This window comes from Pristis pectinata, chromosome 9 (assembly GCF_009764475.1).
Source record: "Pristis pectinata isolate sPriPec2 chromosome 9, sPriPec2.1.pri, whole genome shotgun sequence".
NCBI lineage: Eukaryota > Metazoa > Chordata > Chondrichthyes > Rhinopristiformes > Pristidae > Pristis > Pristis pectinata.
Genome location: NC_067413.1, coordinates 97,435,186 through 97,453,824, shown reverse-complemented (window position 1 = coordinate 97,453,824; position 18,639 = coordinate 97,435,186). Strand labels below are relative to the sequence as shown.

The window sequence follows — 18,639 nt, the reverse complement described above, 5'->3', positions numbered from 1 at the left end:
CTGCTTTTAGTGGGACCTTGCTATGTGTGAATCACCTGCTGTGTTTTCCATTTCACCAAAACAACTACAATTCAAAACTAATTAATTAACTATGGGACATCCTTAGAAACGTACAGACAAAATATGATAAACAGAGTAAGCCGATGGAAAGGAGCTCCAAGTCTTCAATTACAAAATTCACAAAGGTGATTCATGATTTGATAAAATATTTGATTTTTAGACTGATACAAAGTAAAACTTCTCAGTTTGTTTTGTATGATAAAAATACATTAAACATAAATTATTCATTACAAATTGTCAAAAGAATCAAAAGTGACTTAAGAAAAAGGTAACTTCTCAGTAATTGTTATAATCTGGAGAGCATTGCCTGTAGGGGTGGTGGAAGCAAGTTCAATTTCAACTTCAAAATGGAAAATGCATAAATAGTTTTAAATGAGATGTTGCAGAGTTACAGGAATGGAACTAATTGAATAATTCTCCCAGAATGTGCACAAGCAGATTGGATCAAATGGCCACCATCTGCTGATCTATAAAATGAACCTTAACCAGAAAAATAACTTTGAAATCAGACTTAACAGTCCAAACTTAAAAGGAATTATGCAATATTCCATTTGTTTCTCTGTCAATTTGTTGAAAATGATTGTTCTAATTCTCTTTTGATGTATGTTAATGTTTTATAGAAACCTTACGTTTGTAAGATTCCCGGCTGCACAAAGCGCTACACTGATCCCAGTTCCCTCCGAAAACACGTCAAAACAGTCCATGGCCCCGAGGCTCACATCACAAAAAAACAACGTGGAGATATCCACCCACGACCTCCAGCACCCAGGGATCCAGCCAGTAACTCCCAGTCCAAATCTCCTGGACAGCAGCAGGCTGAACTGAACCATGCTACCTCAAAGCAGGAAGAATGTCTACAAGTTAAGGCTATCAAGAAAGAGAAACCAATGGTATGTCCTCATTATTTTCAAAATCAGAGAAGTCACTCATTACACTATGTTTGAAGCATTATCTTTCCAGTTTATTTGGCCTCTTGCCCTGAAGGTTCTCATCACTGACTGCTATGTTTGTTCTTCATCAACACTGTTCAGACCTCAATCCCACTTCTGACACCATGCTATGTTTGTTCTTCATCAAGAGACAAACTTCGCCTGGATTTAACATCTGAATATTTTTATTAACCAACACCAGCCTGGCTTGCTTTCCCTCTCTTTTTACAGCCACTTCCTGTTCCCCCCATGTGACCCCTTGCATCGCCCACTGGGAACTGTAGTTCTCTATTATAGCTCCATAATAACACATAATAACACACTGACAACTGTCTGTTCCATGGATGACAGCAGGTCACTGATGCCTCATAGAAGTGAATATTTTTTCGTGTGTAAACATAAAAGTGAATATTGGCAGGCCCTATCAATCGCAGAGCCAGTTTTGTCAATGATCAGTGATGTCGTTGATCAATATTCATGCACTTTTTCAGCAGTCACAGCGTTATATTTGCAGTGAAACTCTTGACTGATGACTTTTTCTCCTCTGCCAGAGCCCAAGCTGCTGAGACTGTCCCACATTAATCCACAGCGAAAAAAAGGATAGAAACATAGTAAACAGTTATAGACACCAGTGGATACAGACCTAACCAACCCAATCACTCCTCATACAGCAGTCCTGCCATTGCAGGAATCAACCTAGTAAGCCTCTGTTGCTTTCCTCCATAGCAAGAGCATCCTTCCTCAGATGAAGAGTCCAAAACTGTACACAAAACTCCCACCAAAGCCCTGGACAGCTGCAGCAAGACTTCCTTGCTCCCATTCTCAACTTCTCTTAGAATGAAAGCCAACGTACCATCTGATTTCCTAACTGTTTGGTGCACCTGAATACTTGCTTTCATTAACTGGTGCACAAGGTCTCTCTGCACTTTTCCTTTTCCCAAAAATCTATCACCATTCAGATAATAATTGATCTTTCTAATTTAAAAAAAAGATGAATAATATTACATTTATCCAGGTTATATTCTATCTGCTATACACTTGCCCCCTCTCCCAATTGATCTGAATTATATTGGAGCATCTGTATCCTTCCCACAATTCATATTCTCCCTTCCTTGCAGCTACAGTATGTGTCATCTGCAACCGTGGGTATGTTGCATTTAGTTGCCTCATTGGTAAATCATTAACATACATGATCCCTGCAGTACTCCACCAGCTACTGCCCACCACCTGAAAAAAACTTGTTTATCCTATCTTTGTTTCCTATCTGTCAACCAGTTCCGAATGCCAGTATTATTATCCCCAATCCCAAATGCTTTAATTTTGCACATTAGCCTCTTAGCGTGGAGGTTAGTGTATCATCGGATCTTCTGGAAGTTCAAATACACCACATCCACTGGTTCTCAGAGTTGTACAACACAGAAGCAGGCCCTTTGGGCCAACTCATCCATCATTAAGGACCCTCACCACCTGGGACATGCTCTCTTCACGTTACCACCATCTGGGAGGAGGTACAGGAGCCTGAAGACCCACACTCAACGTTTCAGGAACAGCTTCTTCCCCTCCGCCATCAGATTTCTGAACAGTCCATGAACCCATGAACACTACCTCATTATTCCTCTTTCGCACTATTTATTTATTTATTTTTGTGACTTATAGTAATTTTTTATGTCTTTACGTCTTGCACTGTACTGCTGCCGCGAAACAACAAATTTCACGACATATGTCAGCGATAATAAACCTGATTCTGATTCTGACTCATCCCATGCTAATCAAGGGGTGAGCTAGTCACATTTGCTTCTTCCTTGTCTATTCCACTAGATATATCTGTGAAACATTCCAGTAAGTTTGTTAATCATGATTTCCCTTTAATAAACCCATGTTGACTTTGTTCAATCTCATTAAAGCTTTCCAAGTGATCTATTATTGCATCTTTTGTGAAAGATTCTAACATTTTACCCACTACTGATGTCAGGTTGAAACGATGAAAGACAAATTTAGAAAACAAAGTCAATAGGAGGTTAGGATCTACAGTCCTGGCTATGACCAGCTAACAGGGTCCGTTTGGACTGTATGCTTTTCATATGGCATTCTGAAGAAGTCAAGGAACCACTCTGCTGGATTTGCTCCCTGCTCCACTTGGCGGAGTAGATGCTGATTTTATACATCCAAGGCTGAATGGGGATGGGGCAGTTTGAAAATACTACCTTGCTTGTTTGCCACAGCCTCAGTCTCCACCCTAAACCACCCTCCCCCACCACTCCCACCTCTGTGCTTTTTCCAAGCAACATGGTGACCTCTCCTGCCAATGGCATCACCTTCTGGTCTCTAGTTTCCTCCTCTCTTACATCCTTGAAAGAAGTTGTTCACTCCCCTCCTCTATCTCTATCCACTGTTGAGATAAATGCCTTAGTTAGTCCCCTAGTTAAACCAGTTAACAATATCAATAAACTGTCTGTTCCTTTGCTCTGAAGGTATGAGACTGAAGTTAGCTGTGTCCATTGGCATGATGGAGAGTCTGTCACTGTCACAGGGAGATTCTAGGGTCATGCAGAGTCATGAGATTTAGGAATTGTTCTCAGAAGTCAAAAGGGTCCAGAAATATTTGGTGTCAGAAAGATCAGGTTTACAGGAACTCCTGTCTGGGAACAGTTGACAATAAGGCAGAGGATCCACATCTTATCGCATCCTGGAACCGAATGTGGAAATGGTTTGGAAGGGGCAGGAGGACGGTGTTGAAACTGGCGGATTTTGCAAATGTTTCTTGGAGTAAAAGCAGGTCGAGCACACAGGTCACCTGTGTCCAGTCAGCTCGAGTTGCACTGCTGAGAGTTTCTTATTCTTTTAGTGGTCTCAGATAAATACCCAAATCAGCCATTGTGCCCCTTAAATGTAACCTAGGGTCTTTTGAAGGACCCTTTCAAAAAGATTAGTTGGCACTAAGCAAGCCTACTCTGCTGAGGATTTTCCAGCAGCCCATAACCAGAAATTCCTCTTAAGTTATAAAAAAATACATTCTTATTTAAAAATAAAAATCTTGTGGAACCAGAAGGAGCAAAGTACCCCCAGTTTGTGACTCAAATACAGGATCAGCAATGGCAAAGCAGCTAAACTGTGATCGATGTCACCACTCTGGTGAGCTGCCCACGGAGGTGTGATATAATAGCAACTTGTGGTGATTGTGCCAACGAGTACAATTTAATTTGGTTGCAGCAAACTTAGGGCTGCGGATAGTCCAAAATTCACTTCTGGAGCTTGGAAGCACAGGGGATATGCAGCTTCAAACAAGGCCTTTGGTCCACCTTCTGGCTGATCAAAGCTTCAGGTTCACAGGCAGCTGCCCACATAGGAGCAAGCCTGCTACCTAAGAGCAAAGTAGGCCTCAGTTCTCCTGTTAAGACTGTCTCCAGTGCTGGAGGCCCACATCGATTTCAAATCTCACGCGCCTGATGGAATTTCATGCAAGTGATGTCCGTTGAACAACTTATGTATATTGATGCCATTGCATATGCCCAGCAGTGTTTGTCGAGCCAACTGCTACGCAGGCACAGGTTCTAGAGGATATTCACACATAGTGCCTGAAAACATTGTGCTGTGTGAAAATTTCTCTCCGCCTTTGCATTTAATAATATTTCTGATTCTTTTAAAAGAGGTGCACATGCACTAATTCAAAGTGTTCAATGCAATGTTGTTGATCCATCTTCAAGCTCCAACACATTAATGCTCCAATCCCAACATAATGTGCATTGAATTCGGTGGTGCGTGAAATCAGGGAGCATGTAAATTGGGTGACTCAAACACGAGCCTGTCTGACATGTATCGGAATAAACTCAAAGCATGCATTCTTGATGTTTAATATGTGTGAAATGTAATGTATTCTGCACATTATTAAAATGGTCTAAAGGATTTTTTAAGTGAAAGTTACTGATCCACTCTTTTGATTAACTCAGTCCTACAATTAACTGCTACTAACTGAAAGTAACTGTTCTCTTTCTTGTTTTCACTAAATTGCTGACATTACTGTCTGGTGCTTTCTTGTTCTGTCTTCCTAAGGACAGTGGGTAATAAGGTGAGATTTTATTGCCTGAATCCTTCTCCCATTAATTGAACAACTTTGTGTTATTACGTTGTTATTGAGCTGTGCATTTGTGGAATTTTTTAATTCATTTCTGGGATGCATGAGACGCGGTAGAATTTAGCCATCTCTGGTTCCCCTGAGAAGCTGGTATTAGGCCACCTTCCAAGAGGGCATTTAAGATTCAACCACATCCTGTTCAGTGATGGATAAGACAGGTAAAACAGAAATACTTCCATTGCCTATTCTGCACACTACAGTCCTAGTATCTACGTCCTATGGTGAAAGTCACTATGTTCCACTTCATATCTTAGGGGCTTTTTTCCAGTTGTAACCTTTAATAATATGCCTGCCATAAGCACACGGAAAGAATTTGTTGGAGGACAAGATGCTTGCTTTAAAGGAAGCACTGTGACCTTTAGGAGGTTGATTGCCAGGTTAATTTTGTTTGCTATTGCTCTTTCTCACACTCCTCTTCCAACTAATAGTTCATTTTGGAACTTTTTTCATTCTTTATATCCTTATGACATTTTAAAATCAACTTCTTCATAAATACATTCATTTTAGTTTCAAGTCATGTTATATCCACAGGAGCCCCCTCCTTTGCCCCTACTATTATATCCTATCTAGTTTTTATTTAAATCTTCCAATTACTGATCTGCAGTACTCTTTGACAAGTTTTCCTTCCTTTTAATCCATATTTTTCTCTAGGTAGCTTTTCCTTTCCAATCGAATCCTCAAGTTTTCTCTTCTTACACTTAAACCAATTGCACGGAGATTCGCTGTTTTTAAGTCTCCCAGAAAGATATCAAGCAGAGCAGTCTGTGCATACTTGTGGTGTCAGACTTATAGCCTTTCAGTTATGGCAGGTTTGTACAAGTGTGTAATTTTCCTGGTTGTTGTTAAACTACTCAAATTCCTTGATTTCCTTCAAATTTTCAAATTGTACAAAACTCTCAAACCATCAAGGAAAGAGATCATACTGTTCCTACTTATAGACCAGCAGAACTTGTTAAAAAGAGAATTTCACAAGAAGAAGCTAATGTTTAATATTGTGCTGCTTTTACCATATCATTGGACCCACTCGTGCGCTACAATCTCAAGCAATTCAACCCGTTCTTCCTCTCCCTCTCACAGACATCTCAGCCAAGCCCTGGTGGTCAGTCTTCGTGCAGCAGTGAACCGTCCCCCTTCAGCAACCACTCCAACAGTGGGATCGAGCTTAATCTGAATAGCGGAGGCAGTGTGGGAGATCTCAGTGCCACTGATGAGGCACCAATCATGGACTCTACAGTTTCCACAGCAACCACAGCATTAGGCCTGCAGGCCAGAAGGAATTTGACAGGGACCAGGTGGATGGAGCAGCTAAAGGTGGAGAGGTTGAAACAAATCAATGGATTCCTTCCCAGAGTCAACACTGTGCCAGCTACCAAAAATATAGCTTTGCCTCCTCTTCCAGGAAGTGGTAAGGAAAAAACACAAGTGTTTGCATTGAATTATTCCTATAGGCATTGCATTGGATTATTTCTTAAAAGTGCAGAGATAAGTGCCATATCTGGCTATAATCAGGGGATGTTTAATTAAATTTAAAATTAAAACAGCTAGAGGCAGGGGAGGAAGACATTGTTTTCTTGAAAGGGAAGCTTCCTTGATTAAAACTGGAAATAGGTACAGATTTGATTCATTTTTCATATCTCATTATTTTAAAAACTAAAATTAACAATAACAAAGGAATGCCAGAATATTGCACCGTGCATAGGAATGCATGAGGTCTGTAGACAGAAATTATATTAATGACATTATTTTTGGCTATTTTTAGACCAGTAGCTATTGCAGCTTCAAGAAAACCCAGTCCCTAGGTTCAATTATAACCAAGAACAGCAAAGTAAATGGCCTCGGAATTCTATCCAGCAGCACAGTGCCTGTATCATAGCTCATAAAGTTTGCAAGATTGCTTCTGACTCAGTCCTTCATGAGTAGTACCCATCCTTAGGCATGCAAGGTTCAGAAATCGTGTGCACTAAGGCAGAGTGGTACCCAGACATTCAGTGCACGTTTGATCATCGCTTATTTGAAATCCTTCTGCGTAATTGTGGCTTGTGGCCATTCACACACACGCAGTCTGTGCAACACACGTGAAGCTTGCTTCAGTGAAACTGAAAGGAAAACTGCATGACCCAGATTTAAGGTTATGGACTTCAACACTTGGATTCACTACCCTTTGCTCCCACCACCAATCCCCATGATCCCCACACCCAATCCCATTCCCCTTTGTTGAAGCTTTCCTTCAGGCCTTTTACCACCTCTCGTCATAGCTGCCTCTGCTTCCAGCCAAATCTGACCACTGACTGCTGCTTTGACTCTCCCTCTCCACTGCGAACTACCTGTGACCCCAACATCTAATTCATTTTCTTCACTAACTCTACATTGGCAGAATGAGGGAGAGGAAAAGCCTTTGTATGTATAAAGCCAGTGTTATTGTGCATGATGCTTTTCACCAATTCCCTCCCAGACATCATTGGATGAACATGCTTTTCTCAGTATGTAAGATAAGATTTCTTTATTAGTCACATGTACGTCGAAACACACAGTGAAATGCAACTTTTGCGTAGAGTGTTCTGGGGGCAGCCCGCAAGTGTCGCCACGCTTCCGGCGCCAACATAGCATGCCAACAACTTCCTAACCCGCAGGTCTTTGGAAAGTGGGAGGAAACTGGAGCACCCGGAGGAAACCCATGCAGACACAGGGAGAACATACAAACTCCTTACAGACAGCAGCCAGAATTGAACCCGGGTCGCTGGCACTGTAATAGCGTTACGCTAACCGCTACACTACCGCGCCTGCCCTGTATCAATTTCTAGACCTAAACAAATCCATTTCTGCGTCTATGCCTTTTCAGTTTGCTCCCAGCAGAGGTGCTACCTGAAGTAAATTTGGGTAAACCTCAATCCACGTCCTGAAGTGATGGAACCCATTGCAATAATCCTTCCCCATAAACTGGCCTACAAGGCAATAGGAAGTCTGACCAACGTAATAGAGAAAGGTGGTTCTAATGTTTCAGGAGACGCTGTTCTGAGATGCAGAGGTGTGAAGGTGGACAATGTAGGGAACTCCTTACCGTGAACTTGAATGTATTTTACCTAAATTGGGAGTGCTTGGTGATTACTTTCAGTGTTAAAAATGCTACAGTGCAGGATTGTTATTCCTCTGTCTCACACACACACACCAAATTGCTTCACAGAAAGATTTTCAAAGTTATTTTTGAATATCTTGCCAATTATAATTGGGTGATTTGAAGAAGAATTATAAATATTTACTCAGAAAAATATGGTTATACAGATAAAGGACTCCTATGCAGAAACCACGTACAAGATTGCCTCATTATTATGCAATTAGTGCTAAATTGTAAAGCTTTGCTGCCCTGACATTTGTTTGTCAAACAGAATATTTGAGTAAAGCGTGCTAAAATATTCAAAATTATATTGCAATTGCTGTATTTTTTATTAATTGCTTTCAGACCTGGAAAGAATTTTAGTATGAGGCGAAGATTCCATCCTCTCACTGAAATAATTTAAATGTCTAGGATAAATGGGAAGTTTTCAAGATGATGTATACTCTTCCATGTTCTTTCACTTAAGTCAGAGATTCCTAAATCATGGTTCTCAATGGCCCTTTAGTCCTGTGGGTCTTTCAAGTCTGAGAGAAAAAAAATAAGGAAAGAACGTTGTGAGACTCCACTGCTGGCATGTGGTCTTGCTTGCCTGTTGCATTGATCATAAAATCAATTCCCTATGTGTCCTCCTCCCTGAAAAATTATCCATGCTTCAGATCATGAACTGTATCCTATTGAAAACTGTCATCCTCATGCTGTCATAACAGGTTAAACCCTAAAATTGTTCATGTTCTTTTAGACTGCTTGACAAAGTATTAGAAATATTTTAAAACATTTTAAAATCATAATTATGAGAGGAGAACACAGTACAAAGTGCTGAAAGTACACAAGTCATAACCCTTTAAGTATTAGAATTTCTGGGTGAGAAAAAAAGATTTTTAATCCATCTCTCAGTCTGGTTTAATTCTCTTCTGTAGAAGTTGTGGATTTGAGCATTCCTTAGTCAATCTCCTTTTTAAATTCAACATCCTTCTGACTGTGCTTTGAAGCCTCTCCTGGCTGAGCACAAATTAACTGTCAAATTGTTTCCAGTTCTAATTGCTAATTAAATCTTCCATTTAAACACAGGCCCTCAGCTGGACAGCTCTAGTGTTGGAGGATCCATGACTATCCTGCCAAACAGAAACGAACTTTCAAACGCAGATGTCACGATGTTAAATAAGCTGAATGAGAGACGTGACAGCGCCACCAGTACCATTAGCTCTGCGTATATGAGCAGCCGCAGGTCTTCTGGCATTTCACCTTATCTTTCAAGTAGAAGGTCCAGTGAGGTCTCCCAGGCTGAAGGCCGACCAAACAACCTGAGTGTTACAGATTCGTATGATCCCATCTCAACAGATGCATCCAGGCGGTCAAGTGAAGCGAGCCAATGTGGTGGGCTACCTGGGCTACTGAGCCTCACTCCAGCACAGCATTATCGGCTGAAAGCCAAATATGCCGCAGCCATAGGTGGACCACCACCGACTCCATTGCCGAACATGGAGCGGATGAGCTTAAAGGCACGGATGGCCCTGTTAGGTGACTATAGAGACACAGAAATATTTCCCCTGCCTCAAATAAATGTTTCTCGAAGGTGCAGTGACGGGGCATCCAATGGATTTGGCAGGAGGCCTCTGTTGCTTAATGATGTGCCAGGCAATGGGATAAGAAGAGCCAGTGATCCAGTGCGAACTGTGGCAGAATCTTTCTCTACGCCCCCAGTACACCGTTATAACAGTCTCAATAATGTTAACCCTGTCCCTGTGCCCCCTCCAATGGAACGGCGTAATTTCAGCCTTCAGAACTACACTCGCTCCGATGGGAACCTCCATCGCAATGTCTACTCTCCTTGCCCTCCTAGTATCAGTGAGAATGTTGTCCAGGAGGCCATTGCTATGGAAACTTACGACCACATTGATGAGGATATCTTGCCAGATGACGTAGTTCAGTATATTAGCTCACAAAGTAATAAAGTAGGCAGTCGGCTCCAGAGTGAAATAAATATGTCAAGTCAGGGCATATACGACCATCTGCCAAACGTGCCATCCAGTGACATGCAGCAAGATCACATAGTTGCCATGCCTTCTTTCGACCAGCCTCAGTCTGCAGTCCAGCAGTTCCACAGCCCACAGGTGAATTCTGAAACAAATAAGGACGATCTGCCAATTCAATGGAATGAAGTAAGCTCAGGAAGTGTGGACATGTCACCTCAAAAACAAAAGTACAGGCAACGAGCCGTGGGAGGTGTGCAACAAGGTCGGATGCTTGGACTGTTTACCAGCACAACAAATCCTCAGCAAAACCTTCCAACAGTTCAACAGAATGCATTTGCGTGTCAGCCAATTGGTTATCAACAGTGTATGGAGATGGCTCCATGTAGCGTTCAACGGAACGTTAAGATTGCAAATCCCCAAACAACGAAAGGTCATCAACATAACCAAAACCTAAACAGACAGATGTTTATTTCTGCACCTGGGGAGTTCCCTTACACTGCAAATTTACCAAACCAGGAGTTGGAGTCAGACAGCTTGCAAGTCAGTGACAGTCAAGATGGATCCACATTTTCTTCATTGGAAGCACAGCATCAGGCAACAAAGGTGGCCAGTGGGATGCAAAACAGAAATATGATGGTGCAGAATTTCATTCAGTGTCAGCAAGTTGTCAATCAGCAGACAATGGAAGGGTTACATTTCCACAGTGTGAATGGCTCTGCTCAAGTGAACATCAGTGATTCAGGCATCACTGGATTGGGTAACCAGCCACCTCAAGCTGCTGTATTTCTAGGGCTTCAAGGTTCCCAACAAATTTCTCATAATCCAGGAAATCAACAGTTTGGATCGCACATACCAAAAGGTCATCAAATATATTCAAACCATAATGCCAACAAGCAGCCAAGTCCCCCGACAAATCGAGTAACCCATCATCAAAACAGTTTAGGTAACATTAACCAGATGTACAGGATGACCAGTATTAAGACAGAGATGCAAGACCAGCCACAGCTCCTGCACAGTTCATGCTCCAATGTGCAGCATTACAACCGGCAAGGTTATAATCAAAACTCTACCTTCAAACAGCAAGCCATGAAAACTGTTACATTCACTGGTCAGGAGACGAACTGCCAGCTACAGCAGACTGGCCATTCCAAGTCTTCAGAGCTGCTTTCTCCAGGTTCTAATCAAGTGACTAGCACCGTTGACGGCAATAGCCTAGACACTGTACAGATTGATTTTGATGCAATCCTAGATGATGAAGACCATGGCAGTTTAATATCAGGAGCACTGAGTCCAAGCATTCTGCAAAATCTCTCCCAGACTTCTTCTCGCCTCAATACCCCACGCACGTCTCTCACATTCCACAGCATGCCTGTGAGCACTACAAACATGGCCATTGGTGACATGACCTCCTTGCTGACTTCACTTGCAGAAGAAAGCAAATTCTTAACAGTTATGCCATAAAGATCCAGATAATGGGCAGGGTGTTTTCTCTCCTTTAGCCACCTAAGTACTTTTTAACCATTCCGTCCCAACCAAGGGATGCATTCCATTAAATTCCTTATATGGGATTAAAGGTGTCTGAATTTAGGTGTTCCCGCACACCATGCTTGGGAGAATATGTCTTCCACTGCAGTGACATTTTTAAATTGAACGGCATCAGTATTTTAAGTTAGTATTTGTTTTTTTTTCATTCTGTTTACTGAATAAAGAGCTACGGTAAATGTTTAATATGCATGTTTAGAACACTAAGGCCAAACGTAAGCACTGTTCCCTGTAGTTATTGTAACAACCACAAGTTTTGTGTATTTTGTCTGATGTCAGCATTTTCACAGGAGACATTTCACTTTAGGGTAATTTTTAATGAGTGACTGTCCTTGTGAAACTATTGACAAATATTATTGGTTTCTCGATCGAAGCCAAGAAAAATCTTTGACTCAGGTAGGTCTTATAGTTGATATTTCTACTCTGTCGACCTACAGAAGTTTTAAAGGTGATGTGAAGGCTTTGCAGCCAGGATGCTTGAGTATCTTTTATTGACTGTTGAATGGAACACTTCTATTGTTTTCAGTTGTTTTATTTGTTTTTTGTTATGTTTAACTTTTTTTTTGTCAGGAAAGCCATATGGAGACCAGTACTAGTTTTAGAACATTTATTTTAGTAATTGTTTGGCTCTGTAGTACTGTAAGCATTCTAAAGTAGATGTGATCATTTCTAGGATAGCATAGTATACTAGAACATATTGGTTGTGCTTCACAAAAAGCAGCATGTTATTTGCTGGATGTTTATAAGGTATGTGCCTTATTTTTTGTGTCAGTTTTACACATAGGGACCAACAATACTGCCAAAATTTTGACTTGATAGCTGTGCTTGATGTTAAGCAATTAGCACTCCATTGTTTAGTATTCCCTGTTTGAGATGTCACACAGGCAGCTTAGGACTTGTGCATTAAAGCTTATGGTGTATCTGATTTAAATACTTTCACCATTGTAGTTCATCTTGTAAAATACACACTGTACTTTCAATATTTTTCAGTATTTTTTAGACTTTTTGGTGAAAACATTAATGAAATGTAATCCCCTTAATGTAAATACCTTCATGTAGAATTAGAAAGGCCGCTCTGAATTTCCTTGGTGTTGGCTCTTCAAGTACCACCAAGACTTCATGTGGCTCTCACTCAGACCCAACCCTGTAGCAGTGTATGTAAACATCTTTCGCTTTGGAAACTACTTAGCTGTTGTGCAACAAAAGAACAAAAGTTTGTACAATTTTAATAAACCTCTCATTCTTATTTTTTGTTCAGTCTTCTTTTTGTAAGTAGCACCTTTCAATTTTGATTTCCACTCTGAAAGTACAGGAACATAGTGATATTTCTACTGCTTAGAATATTGAAGTTAAACATTTTTAATTTGCATATTGATGACTTAAAATGGGCTGGTTAGCAATAATGACTGATGAGCGATGGTCACACTAGATTAGTTTCTGACATCAGAAGAAATTTTTATAGTTGACCTGATACTGCACTTCTTAGGTATTCTGTTGGTTGTAATGTGTCAATAGCCAATCTGAGGAGTGGACAGTGATATATTAACACAAGCTGTTTCTGTAAGCAAATTCCTCAAAGTTTATTCAGCACTTTTCATGTGTTGATACTATTGCTGAACTAGAAACATTGAGGGAATTAGCACTTTAGTGCAGTACATCAGTCCCATGCTACTGTTGCATTAAATGTTTCTTCTGTCTTTTAATGTAGATCTTGAACCCACAACAGCCCTTCAAGGCTTATTTGCATCGTTTCACTGTTCCAGTACGTCAACGTTTTCCTGATTTATGCTACTGGTGAACTCTTACAGTCAAAGCCAACAAGTCTTGCAGTTTGCCCACCACATCAGATCACTGTAATGAGCAGTTGGAGATCTGACAAATTTATTTTAAAAGTTACAGACTTATGAATTTTTTGGTGACACCCTCCTGCTATTTTTAAATGGCTGTAAATATCTTCCTAGATTACTGCAATGATTTTCATCTTTCCCGATTTTCTCGCAATCTTATTTCTCCCAAATCTTTATCTTAGGAAGGATGTACTGATGTTGGAGAGGGTTCAGAAAAGATTTACGAGGATGATTCCTGGAATGAAAGGGCTTACTTATGACGAGCGTTTGTTGGCTCTTTGACTGTACTCACTGGAGTACAGAAGTATGAGAGGGGACCTCATAGAAACATTTAGAATGTTGAAAGGACTGGAGAGAGTAGATGTAGCTAAGCTGTTCCCCCTGGTGAGTGAGTCCAGGACTAGAGGGCACAGTCTTAGAATTAGAGAGTACTGGTTTAAAACAGAAATGAGGAGAAATTTCTTTAGCCAGAGGGTGGTGAAATTATGGAATTCTTCGCCATGTACAGCTGTGGAGGCCCGATCACTGGGGGCATTTAAGGAGGAGATTGATAGGTATCTAATTAGTCAAGGTATCAAGGGATATGGGCAAAAGGCCGGAAATTGGGGCTAGATAGGAATAGTTTTAGTTTAGCTCATGGAGCAGACTCGATGGGCTGAATGGCCTACTTCTGCTCTTTTGTCTTGTGATCTTGTGGATTAACCAAAGGATGGCTTTTCCTATGGACACTCTATTCCATTGGAATGAAGGAGAAATGGCAACAGCATGTATCTAATGCAGGAGAATTAGGCAACAATGCAAAGGATATCCACCCACCAGAGACGTCCCTCCCCATGCATGTGGAGGTTAGAGCTGTCCTACAAGGGTTTCTCTGAGCAGCTGCATTTCTATAACTTCATCACAAGGCTTTACAGACCGATTCCATTTATCTGTTCATGGCAACTAAAACAAAAAGGACCTTAAATTCCTTTGGTCCCCGATTCTTTCCGAGGGCTACAAAATGCAGAATTAACCAGGGAGCTTCCAGCTGGTGAAGCCTTCCTCTCTCACCATAGACAGAACCACTTACTTTGCCATCACTGTCAGACAGGAGTGCCACAGAGACAGATTCTTGTCTTGGATTTCTTCCTCCCTCCCCATCCCCACAGGATGCCAGGCACTTCAGTTCAAGTCCAAGTACGTTTAGCTCACTTGCTATACAGAACAGGTCCTGTCCTCCTGCTGCTACAGTGATCAGGACGTCATCAACAGATTGATCACAGTAGGATCACTTTACTTTTACTTTCTTCTCAGAGCAGGTTCATTTTCTAGTGTCGTTTTCACTGCTTGGACCTGGAGTCTGGGGCCAGGACCTGATTGCTTTCTTGACAGGATTTCAGATTTGAAAACTTTCTTTAACAGTCATACAGCATGAAAGCTGCTGTCACCTTCTCCACTGAAATTTGGCAGCCACTACTGCAATATACTCCAATCCAATGACAGTCCCACCTCTCAATGGCAGACCTCTTGGCTGACCAGAGAAATCTCTACCCACAATCTGGTAATTGACCTGAGTGAGGAAGCCCACCTCGACTTCAAACTATGACTGGACCCCCATCCATACAAGTCTATCACCTATACCGCTTTCTCTGCATCTTACCAGAGAACACCAAAGTACATTTCTTGAAGTTATCAGGAATTCTCAGAGGTGAGAGGTCTGAGATTATTGTTTGGTATGGTTCCATGATGATGAATAACAAACAAGTGCCCAGTGTACTTCAAAGAAAAAAATTATTACAGGTAACAGAGTACAGACCCTGCGCTGATTAACACTACATTGTTACTTCATATTGTCGGTCTGTCACAAACTATAGTTTTGTCTTTCTTTTTCAATCTTTTTAATAATTTCCAAATTAATACAGATTAATATATAACATCGATGATTGTACATGTAATACAAAGAGATCAAGAGAACAATCATGGCATAGATAATCATAAGGAATAACAAAATATAAAAAAATCTTTAGATCTCATGATCTCTTAGTAGATGAATATAATATAAAAGAAAGGAAAGAAAAAGATTTATTGTGTATATAAAAGAAAAGAAGAATCCCCAAATCAATAAAATATTGTAAGTAATATAACAAACCAAACTAAAAAGAAAATTTAAAAAAAACACAAACAAAAAACTGGACTGAAATTTCTCAATAGAAACAGATCAATATTATGTCATCAACTCCGTTCCTCTAAATTGAAAAGTTATTGAAAAGGGATCTATATCATATGAAAGTATTGAATAAAAGGACTCCAAATATCTTCAAATTTAAGCGAAGGATTGACAGTACCACTCCTAATTTTTTCCAAGTTTAAACATGATATAGTTTGAGAAAACCATTGAAAAGTAGTAAGGGCTATTGGATCCTTCCATTTAAGCAAAATGGATCGTTTGGCCATTAATATGACAAAGGCAATCATACGGTTAGCGGATGCAGATAAATGGCGAGACGCCATCGTTGGTAGTCCAAAAATTGCAGTGATAGGGTGAGGTTGTAAATCAATATTCAATACAGTTGAGATAATGTTAAAAATGTCTTTCCAATATTTTTCCAAAAGAGGACAGGACCAGATAGTTTTGAAGGAGATTGTTCTATTGCAGTTGCGAGAATGGTGTTTCAATAGCTTGTAACCACTAAAATGGGCTCTGCAGCACATTTTGCTGTTCTGGGTGCCAATTATAGTTTCTAGTGTGAATCGTCAATACAAAGTAAGTCATCTGGCAAATTGGTTGTAAGTACTCACACATGCCGAAGGTGTGCAGAGAGAAGCAGATTGTGACATGAATCCTTGTTCAACGCTGATTTGATGTCAAAACTGCCAAAGTTAACCACAGCCTTCCAGATAAAAACGTACAAGGAGTAAGGTTAATTGGAGATGAGGTGCAACACTATGGTGAGAAAGTGAGAACAGTGTTGGGGCAGTGATACAGGCACTGGTCTTCACTGAGCTTGGTTCTATTGGAGCCCCACTGGCTTGCATGGTGTTGTGGAGCAAACATAACATGGAGATGAGCTTCTGTGGGCAGCAGAATTTGAGAAGGGTGTTCCACAGTCCCTCCTGATCGATGGGATCAAAGGTTTTAGTGAGGTCTTCAAAGGCCATGTGTAAAGGTTGGTGATGCACTTTGGGGAAGGTGATTAAGGAGGACCCGGGCACTGACTTGCCCCGTGACAATTTTCTGGATTGTCAGGTAGACGCCAGTGCTGCAACCGTTCTGGAACGGCTTGGCTAGAGGCACAGCCAGTCCTGGATCACACGTCTTCGGGACTGCAGCTAGGATTCCATAAGCTTCACTTTCATGCTGAAAAGGATGAGCTTCAGGCTTTGTTCAAAGCCATGTGTAGGGTTGGTATAATTATGGTACGTAACATACCTGAACTCCTTGGACTAATATCAGTAAGACTGTCAAAACACATTGAAACCTTCACCATGGAATTACAGAATTTTTATGGCAAAGGAGAAGGCTGTTTGGCCACTAAATCTACAGTGGTCCCCAGTAGATCAACCCTCTCAGTACCATTCCACTAGTCCATGCACATTGTTTTCTTGCTGTCCAATTCTCAAGAGCACTGTTTAATTCTATTTCTATCACCCTTATTTCTAGGGAATTCCAGATGATAACTACTCTCTGCCCCAAAAGTTTACATCTGTTCTGCTTAGTCCTTCAACCATCTATTCCTGGGATTACCTTTCCCTGTATTCTATCCAAACCAGTCAAATCCTGTGCACCTCAATCAAATCCCCTGTCAACCTTCTTTGGTCTAAGGAGCTACTCTTGGAAAAAAAGAGATTTTCAATGGCATAATGGTGAAAGAAAACAGTGTTGTGGAATTAAATATCTGCTAAATAATAAAGGGGATATTGCAACATAATACAAAAAAAAATGAAACCTTCATAGGTACAGCTCAGCATCTCATTGGAAATATTTTTAAAATATCAGAGCATGTCTAAAATAATCCAGACTTGAATTTATGTGGGATTGCTGACAGTATTATCTTCAGCTGAAGAAATGTTATAGCATATTACCATCATCACCTACTTCTACCTACAATTTTTGTTGTGATTTGCTATCTAAAAAATATGCTGTGACTTGCTGTTCGTAAGCCCCAGCTTTGCAGTTACTCTGATATGCACTCTATGGAGCAAACACTTAAGGGGGAAGTCTGGAGAGCAAAAAAGGGACATGAGCTAGCTTTGGCAGACAAGGTAAAGTAGAATCCTAAGAGATTTTATAAGTATATTAAGAGCAAAGGGGTAACTGGGGAGACTATGGGACCCCTTAAGGATCAATGCAGTCGTCTACTTGTGGATCCACGGGAGGTGGGCAAGGTCTTAAATTAATATTTCTCATATTTACCAAGGAGAAAATATAGAAGCCAGAGAATTCAGGGAAAACAACTCAGTGATGTCCTGAAATATATCGGCATAATGAAAGAGGAGGTATTGGCGATCTTGAGGCACATAGAGGTGGATAAATCCCCTGGGCCTGACCAAGTGAATCCTAGGACATTGTGGGAAGCCATGGAAAAAATTGCTGAAGCCCTGGCAGAAATATTTGTATCATCATTATCCATGGGTGAGGTACTGGAGGGCGGGTAATGGTGTGCCTTTTATTTAAGAAGGGCTGCAAGGACAAGCTATGAAACTACAGGCCGGTGATGTCAGTGGTGGGAAAGTTACTGGAGGGGATTCTGATCTACCTGTATCTGGAAAAGCAGGGACCTATTAGGGACAGTCAGCTTGGCTTTGTGTGTGGGAAATCATACCTCATGAATTTGATAGATTTTTTTGAAGAGGTGACCAAGAGGATTGATGAGGGCAGGGTAGTAGATGTAGTCTACATGGACTTCAGCAAGGCTTTTGACAACGTCCCACATGGTAGATTGGTCCAGAAGGTATCACATGGAATCCAGGGTGAACCAGCCAAATGGGCACACAATAGGCTTGGTGGAAGAAGTCAGAGGGTGGCAGTGGAGGTTGTTTCTCAGAGTGGAGGCCCGTGACCAGT

The 18,639-nt window shown here is 41.0% G+C and overlaps 1 protein-coding gene across 1 annotated transcript in view; it reads left to right on the top strand.

Moving 5' to 3' along the window:
- The window catches only part of gli3 (GLI family zinc finger 3), a 365,376-nt gene extending 352,388 nt beyond the window's left edge, over positions 1–12,988 (top strand). Inside the window, exons 13-15 of the mRNA XM_052022712.1 lie at positions 681–950; positions 6,199–6,526; positions 9,302–12,988. Of these exons, the coding sequence (XP_051878672.1) occupies positions 681–950; positions 6,199–6,526; positions 9,302–11,667 (2,964 nt within the window). The 3' untranslated portion in view covers positions 11,668–12,988. The remainder of the gene's footprint in view (positions 1–680; positions 951–6,198; positions 6,527–9,301) is intronic.
- Positions 12,989–18,639: the final 5,651 nt, after the last annotated feature.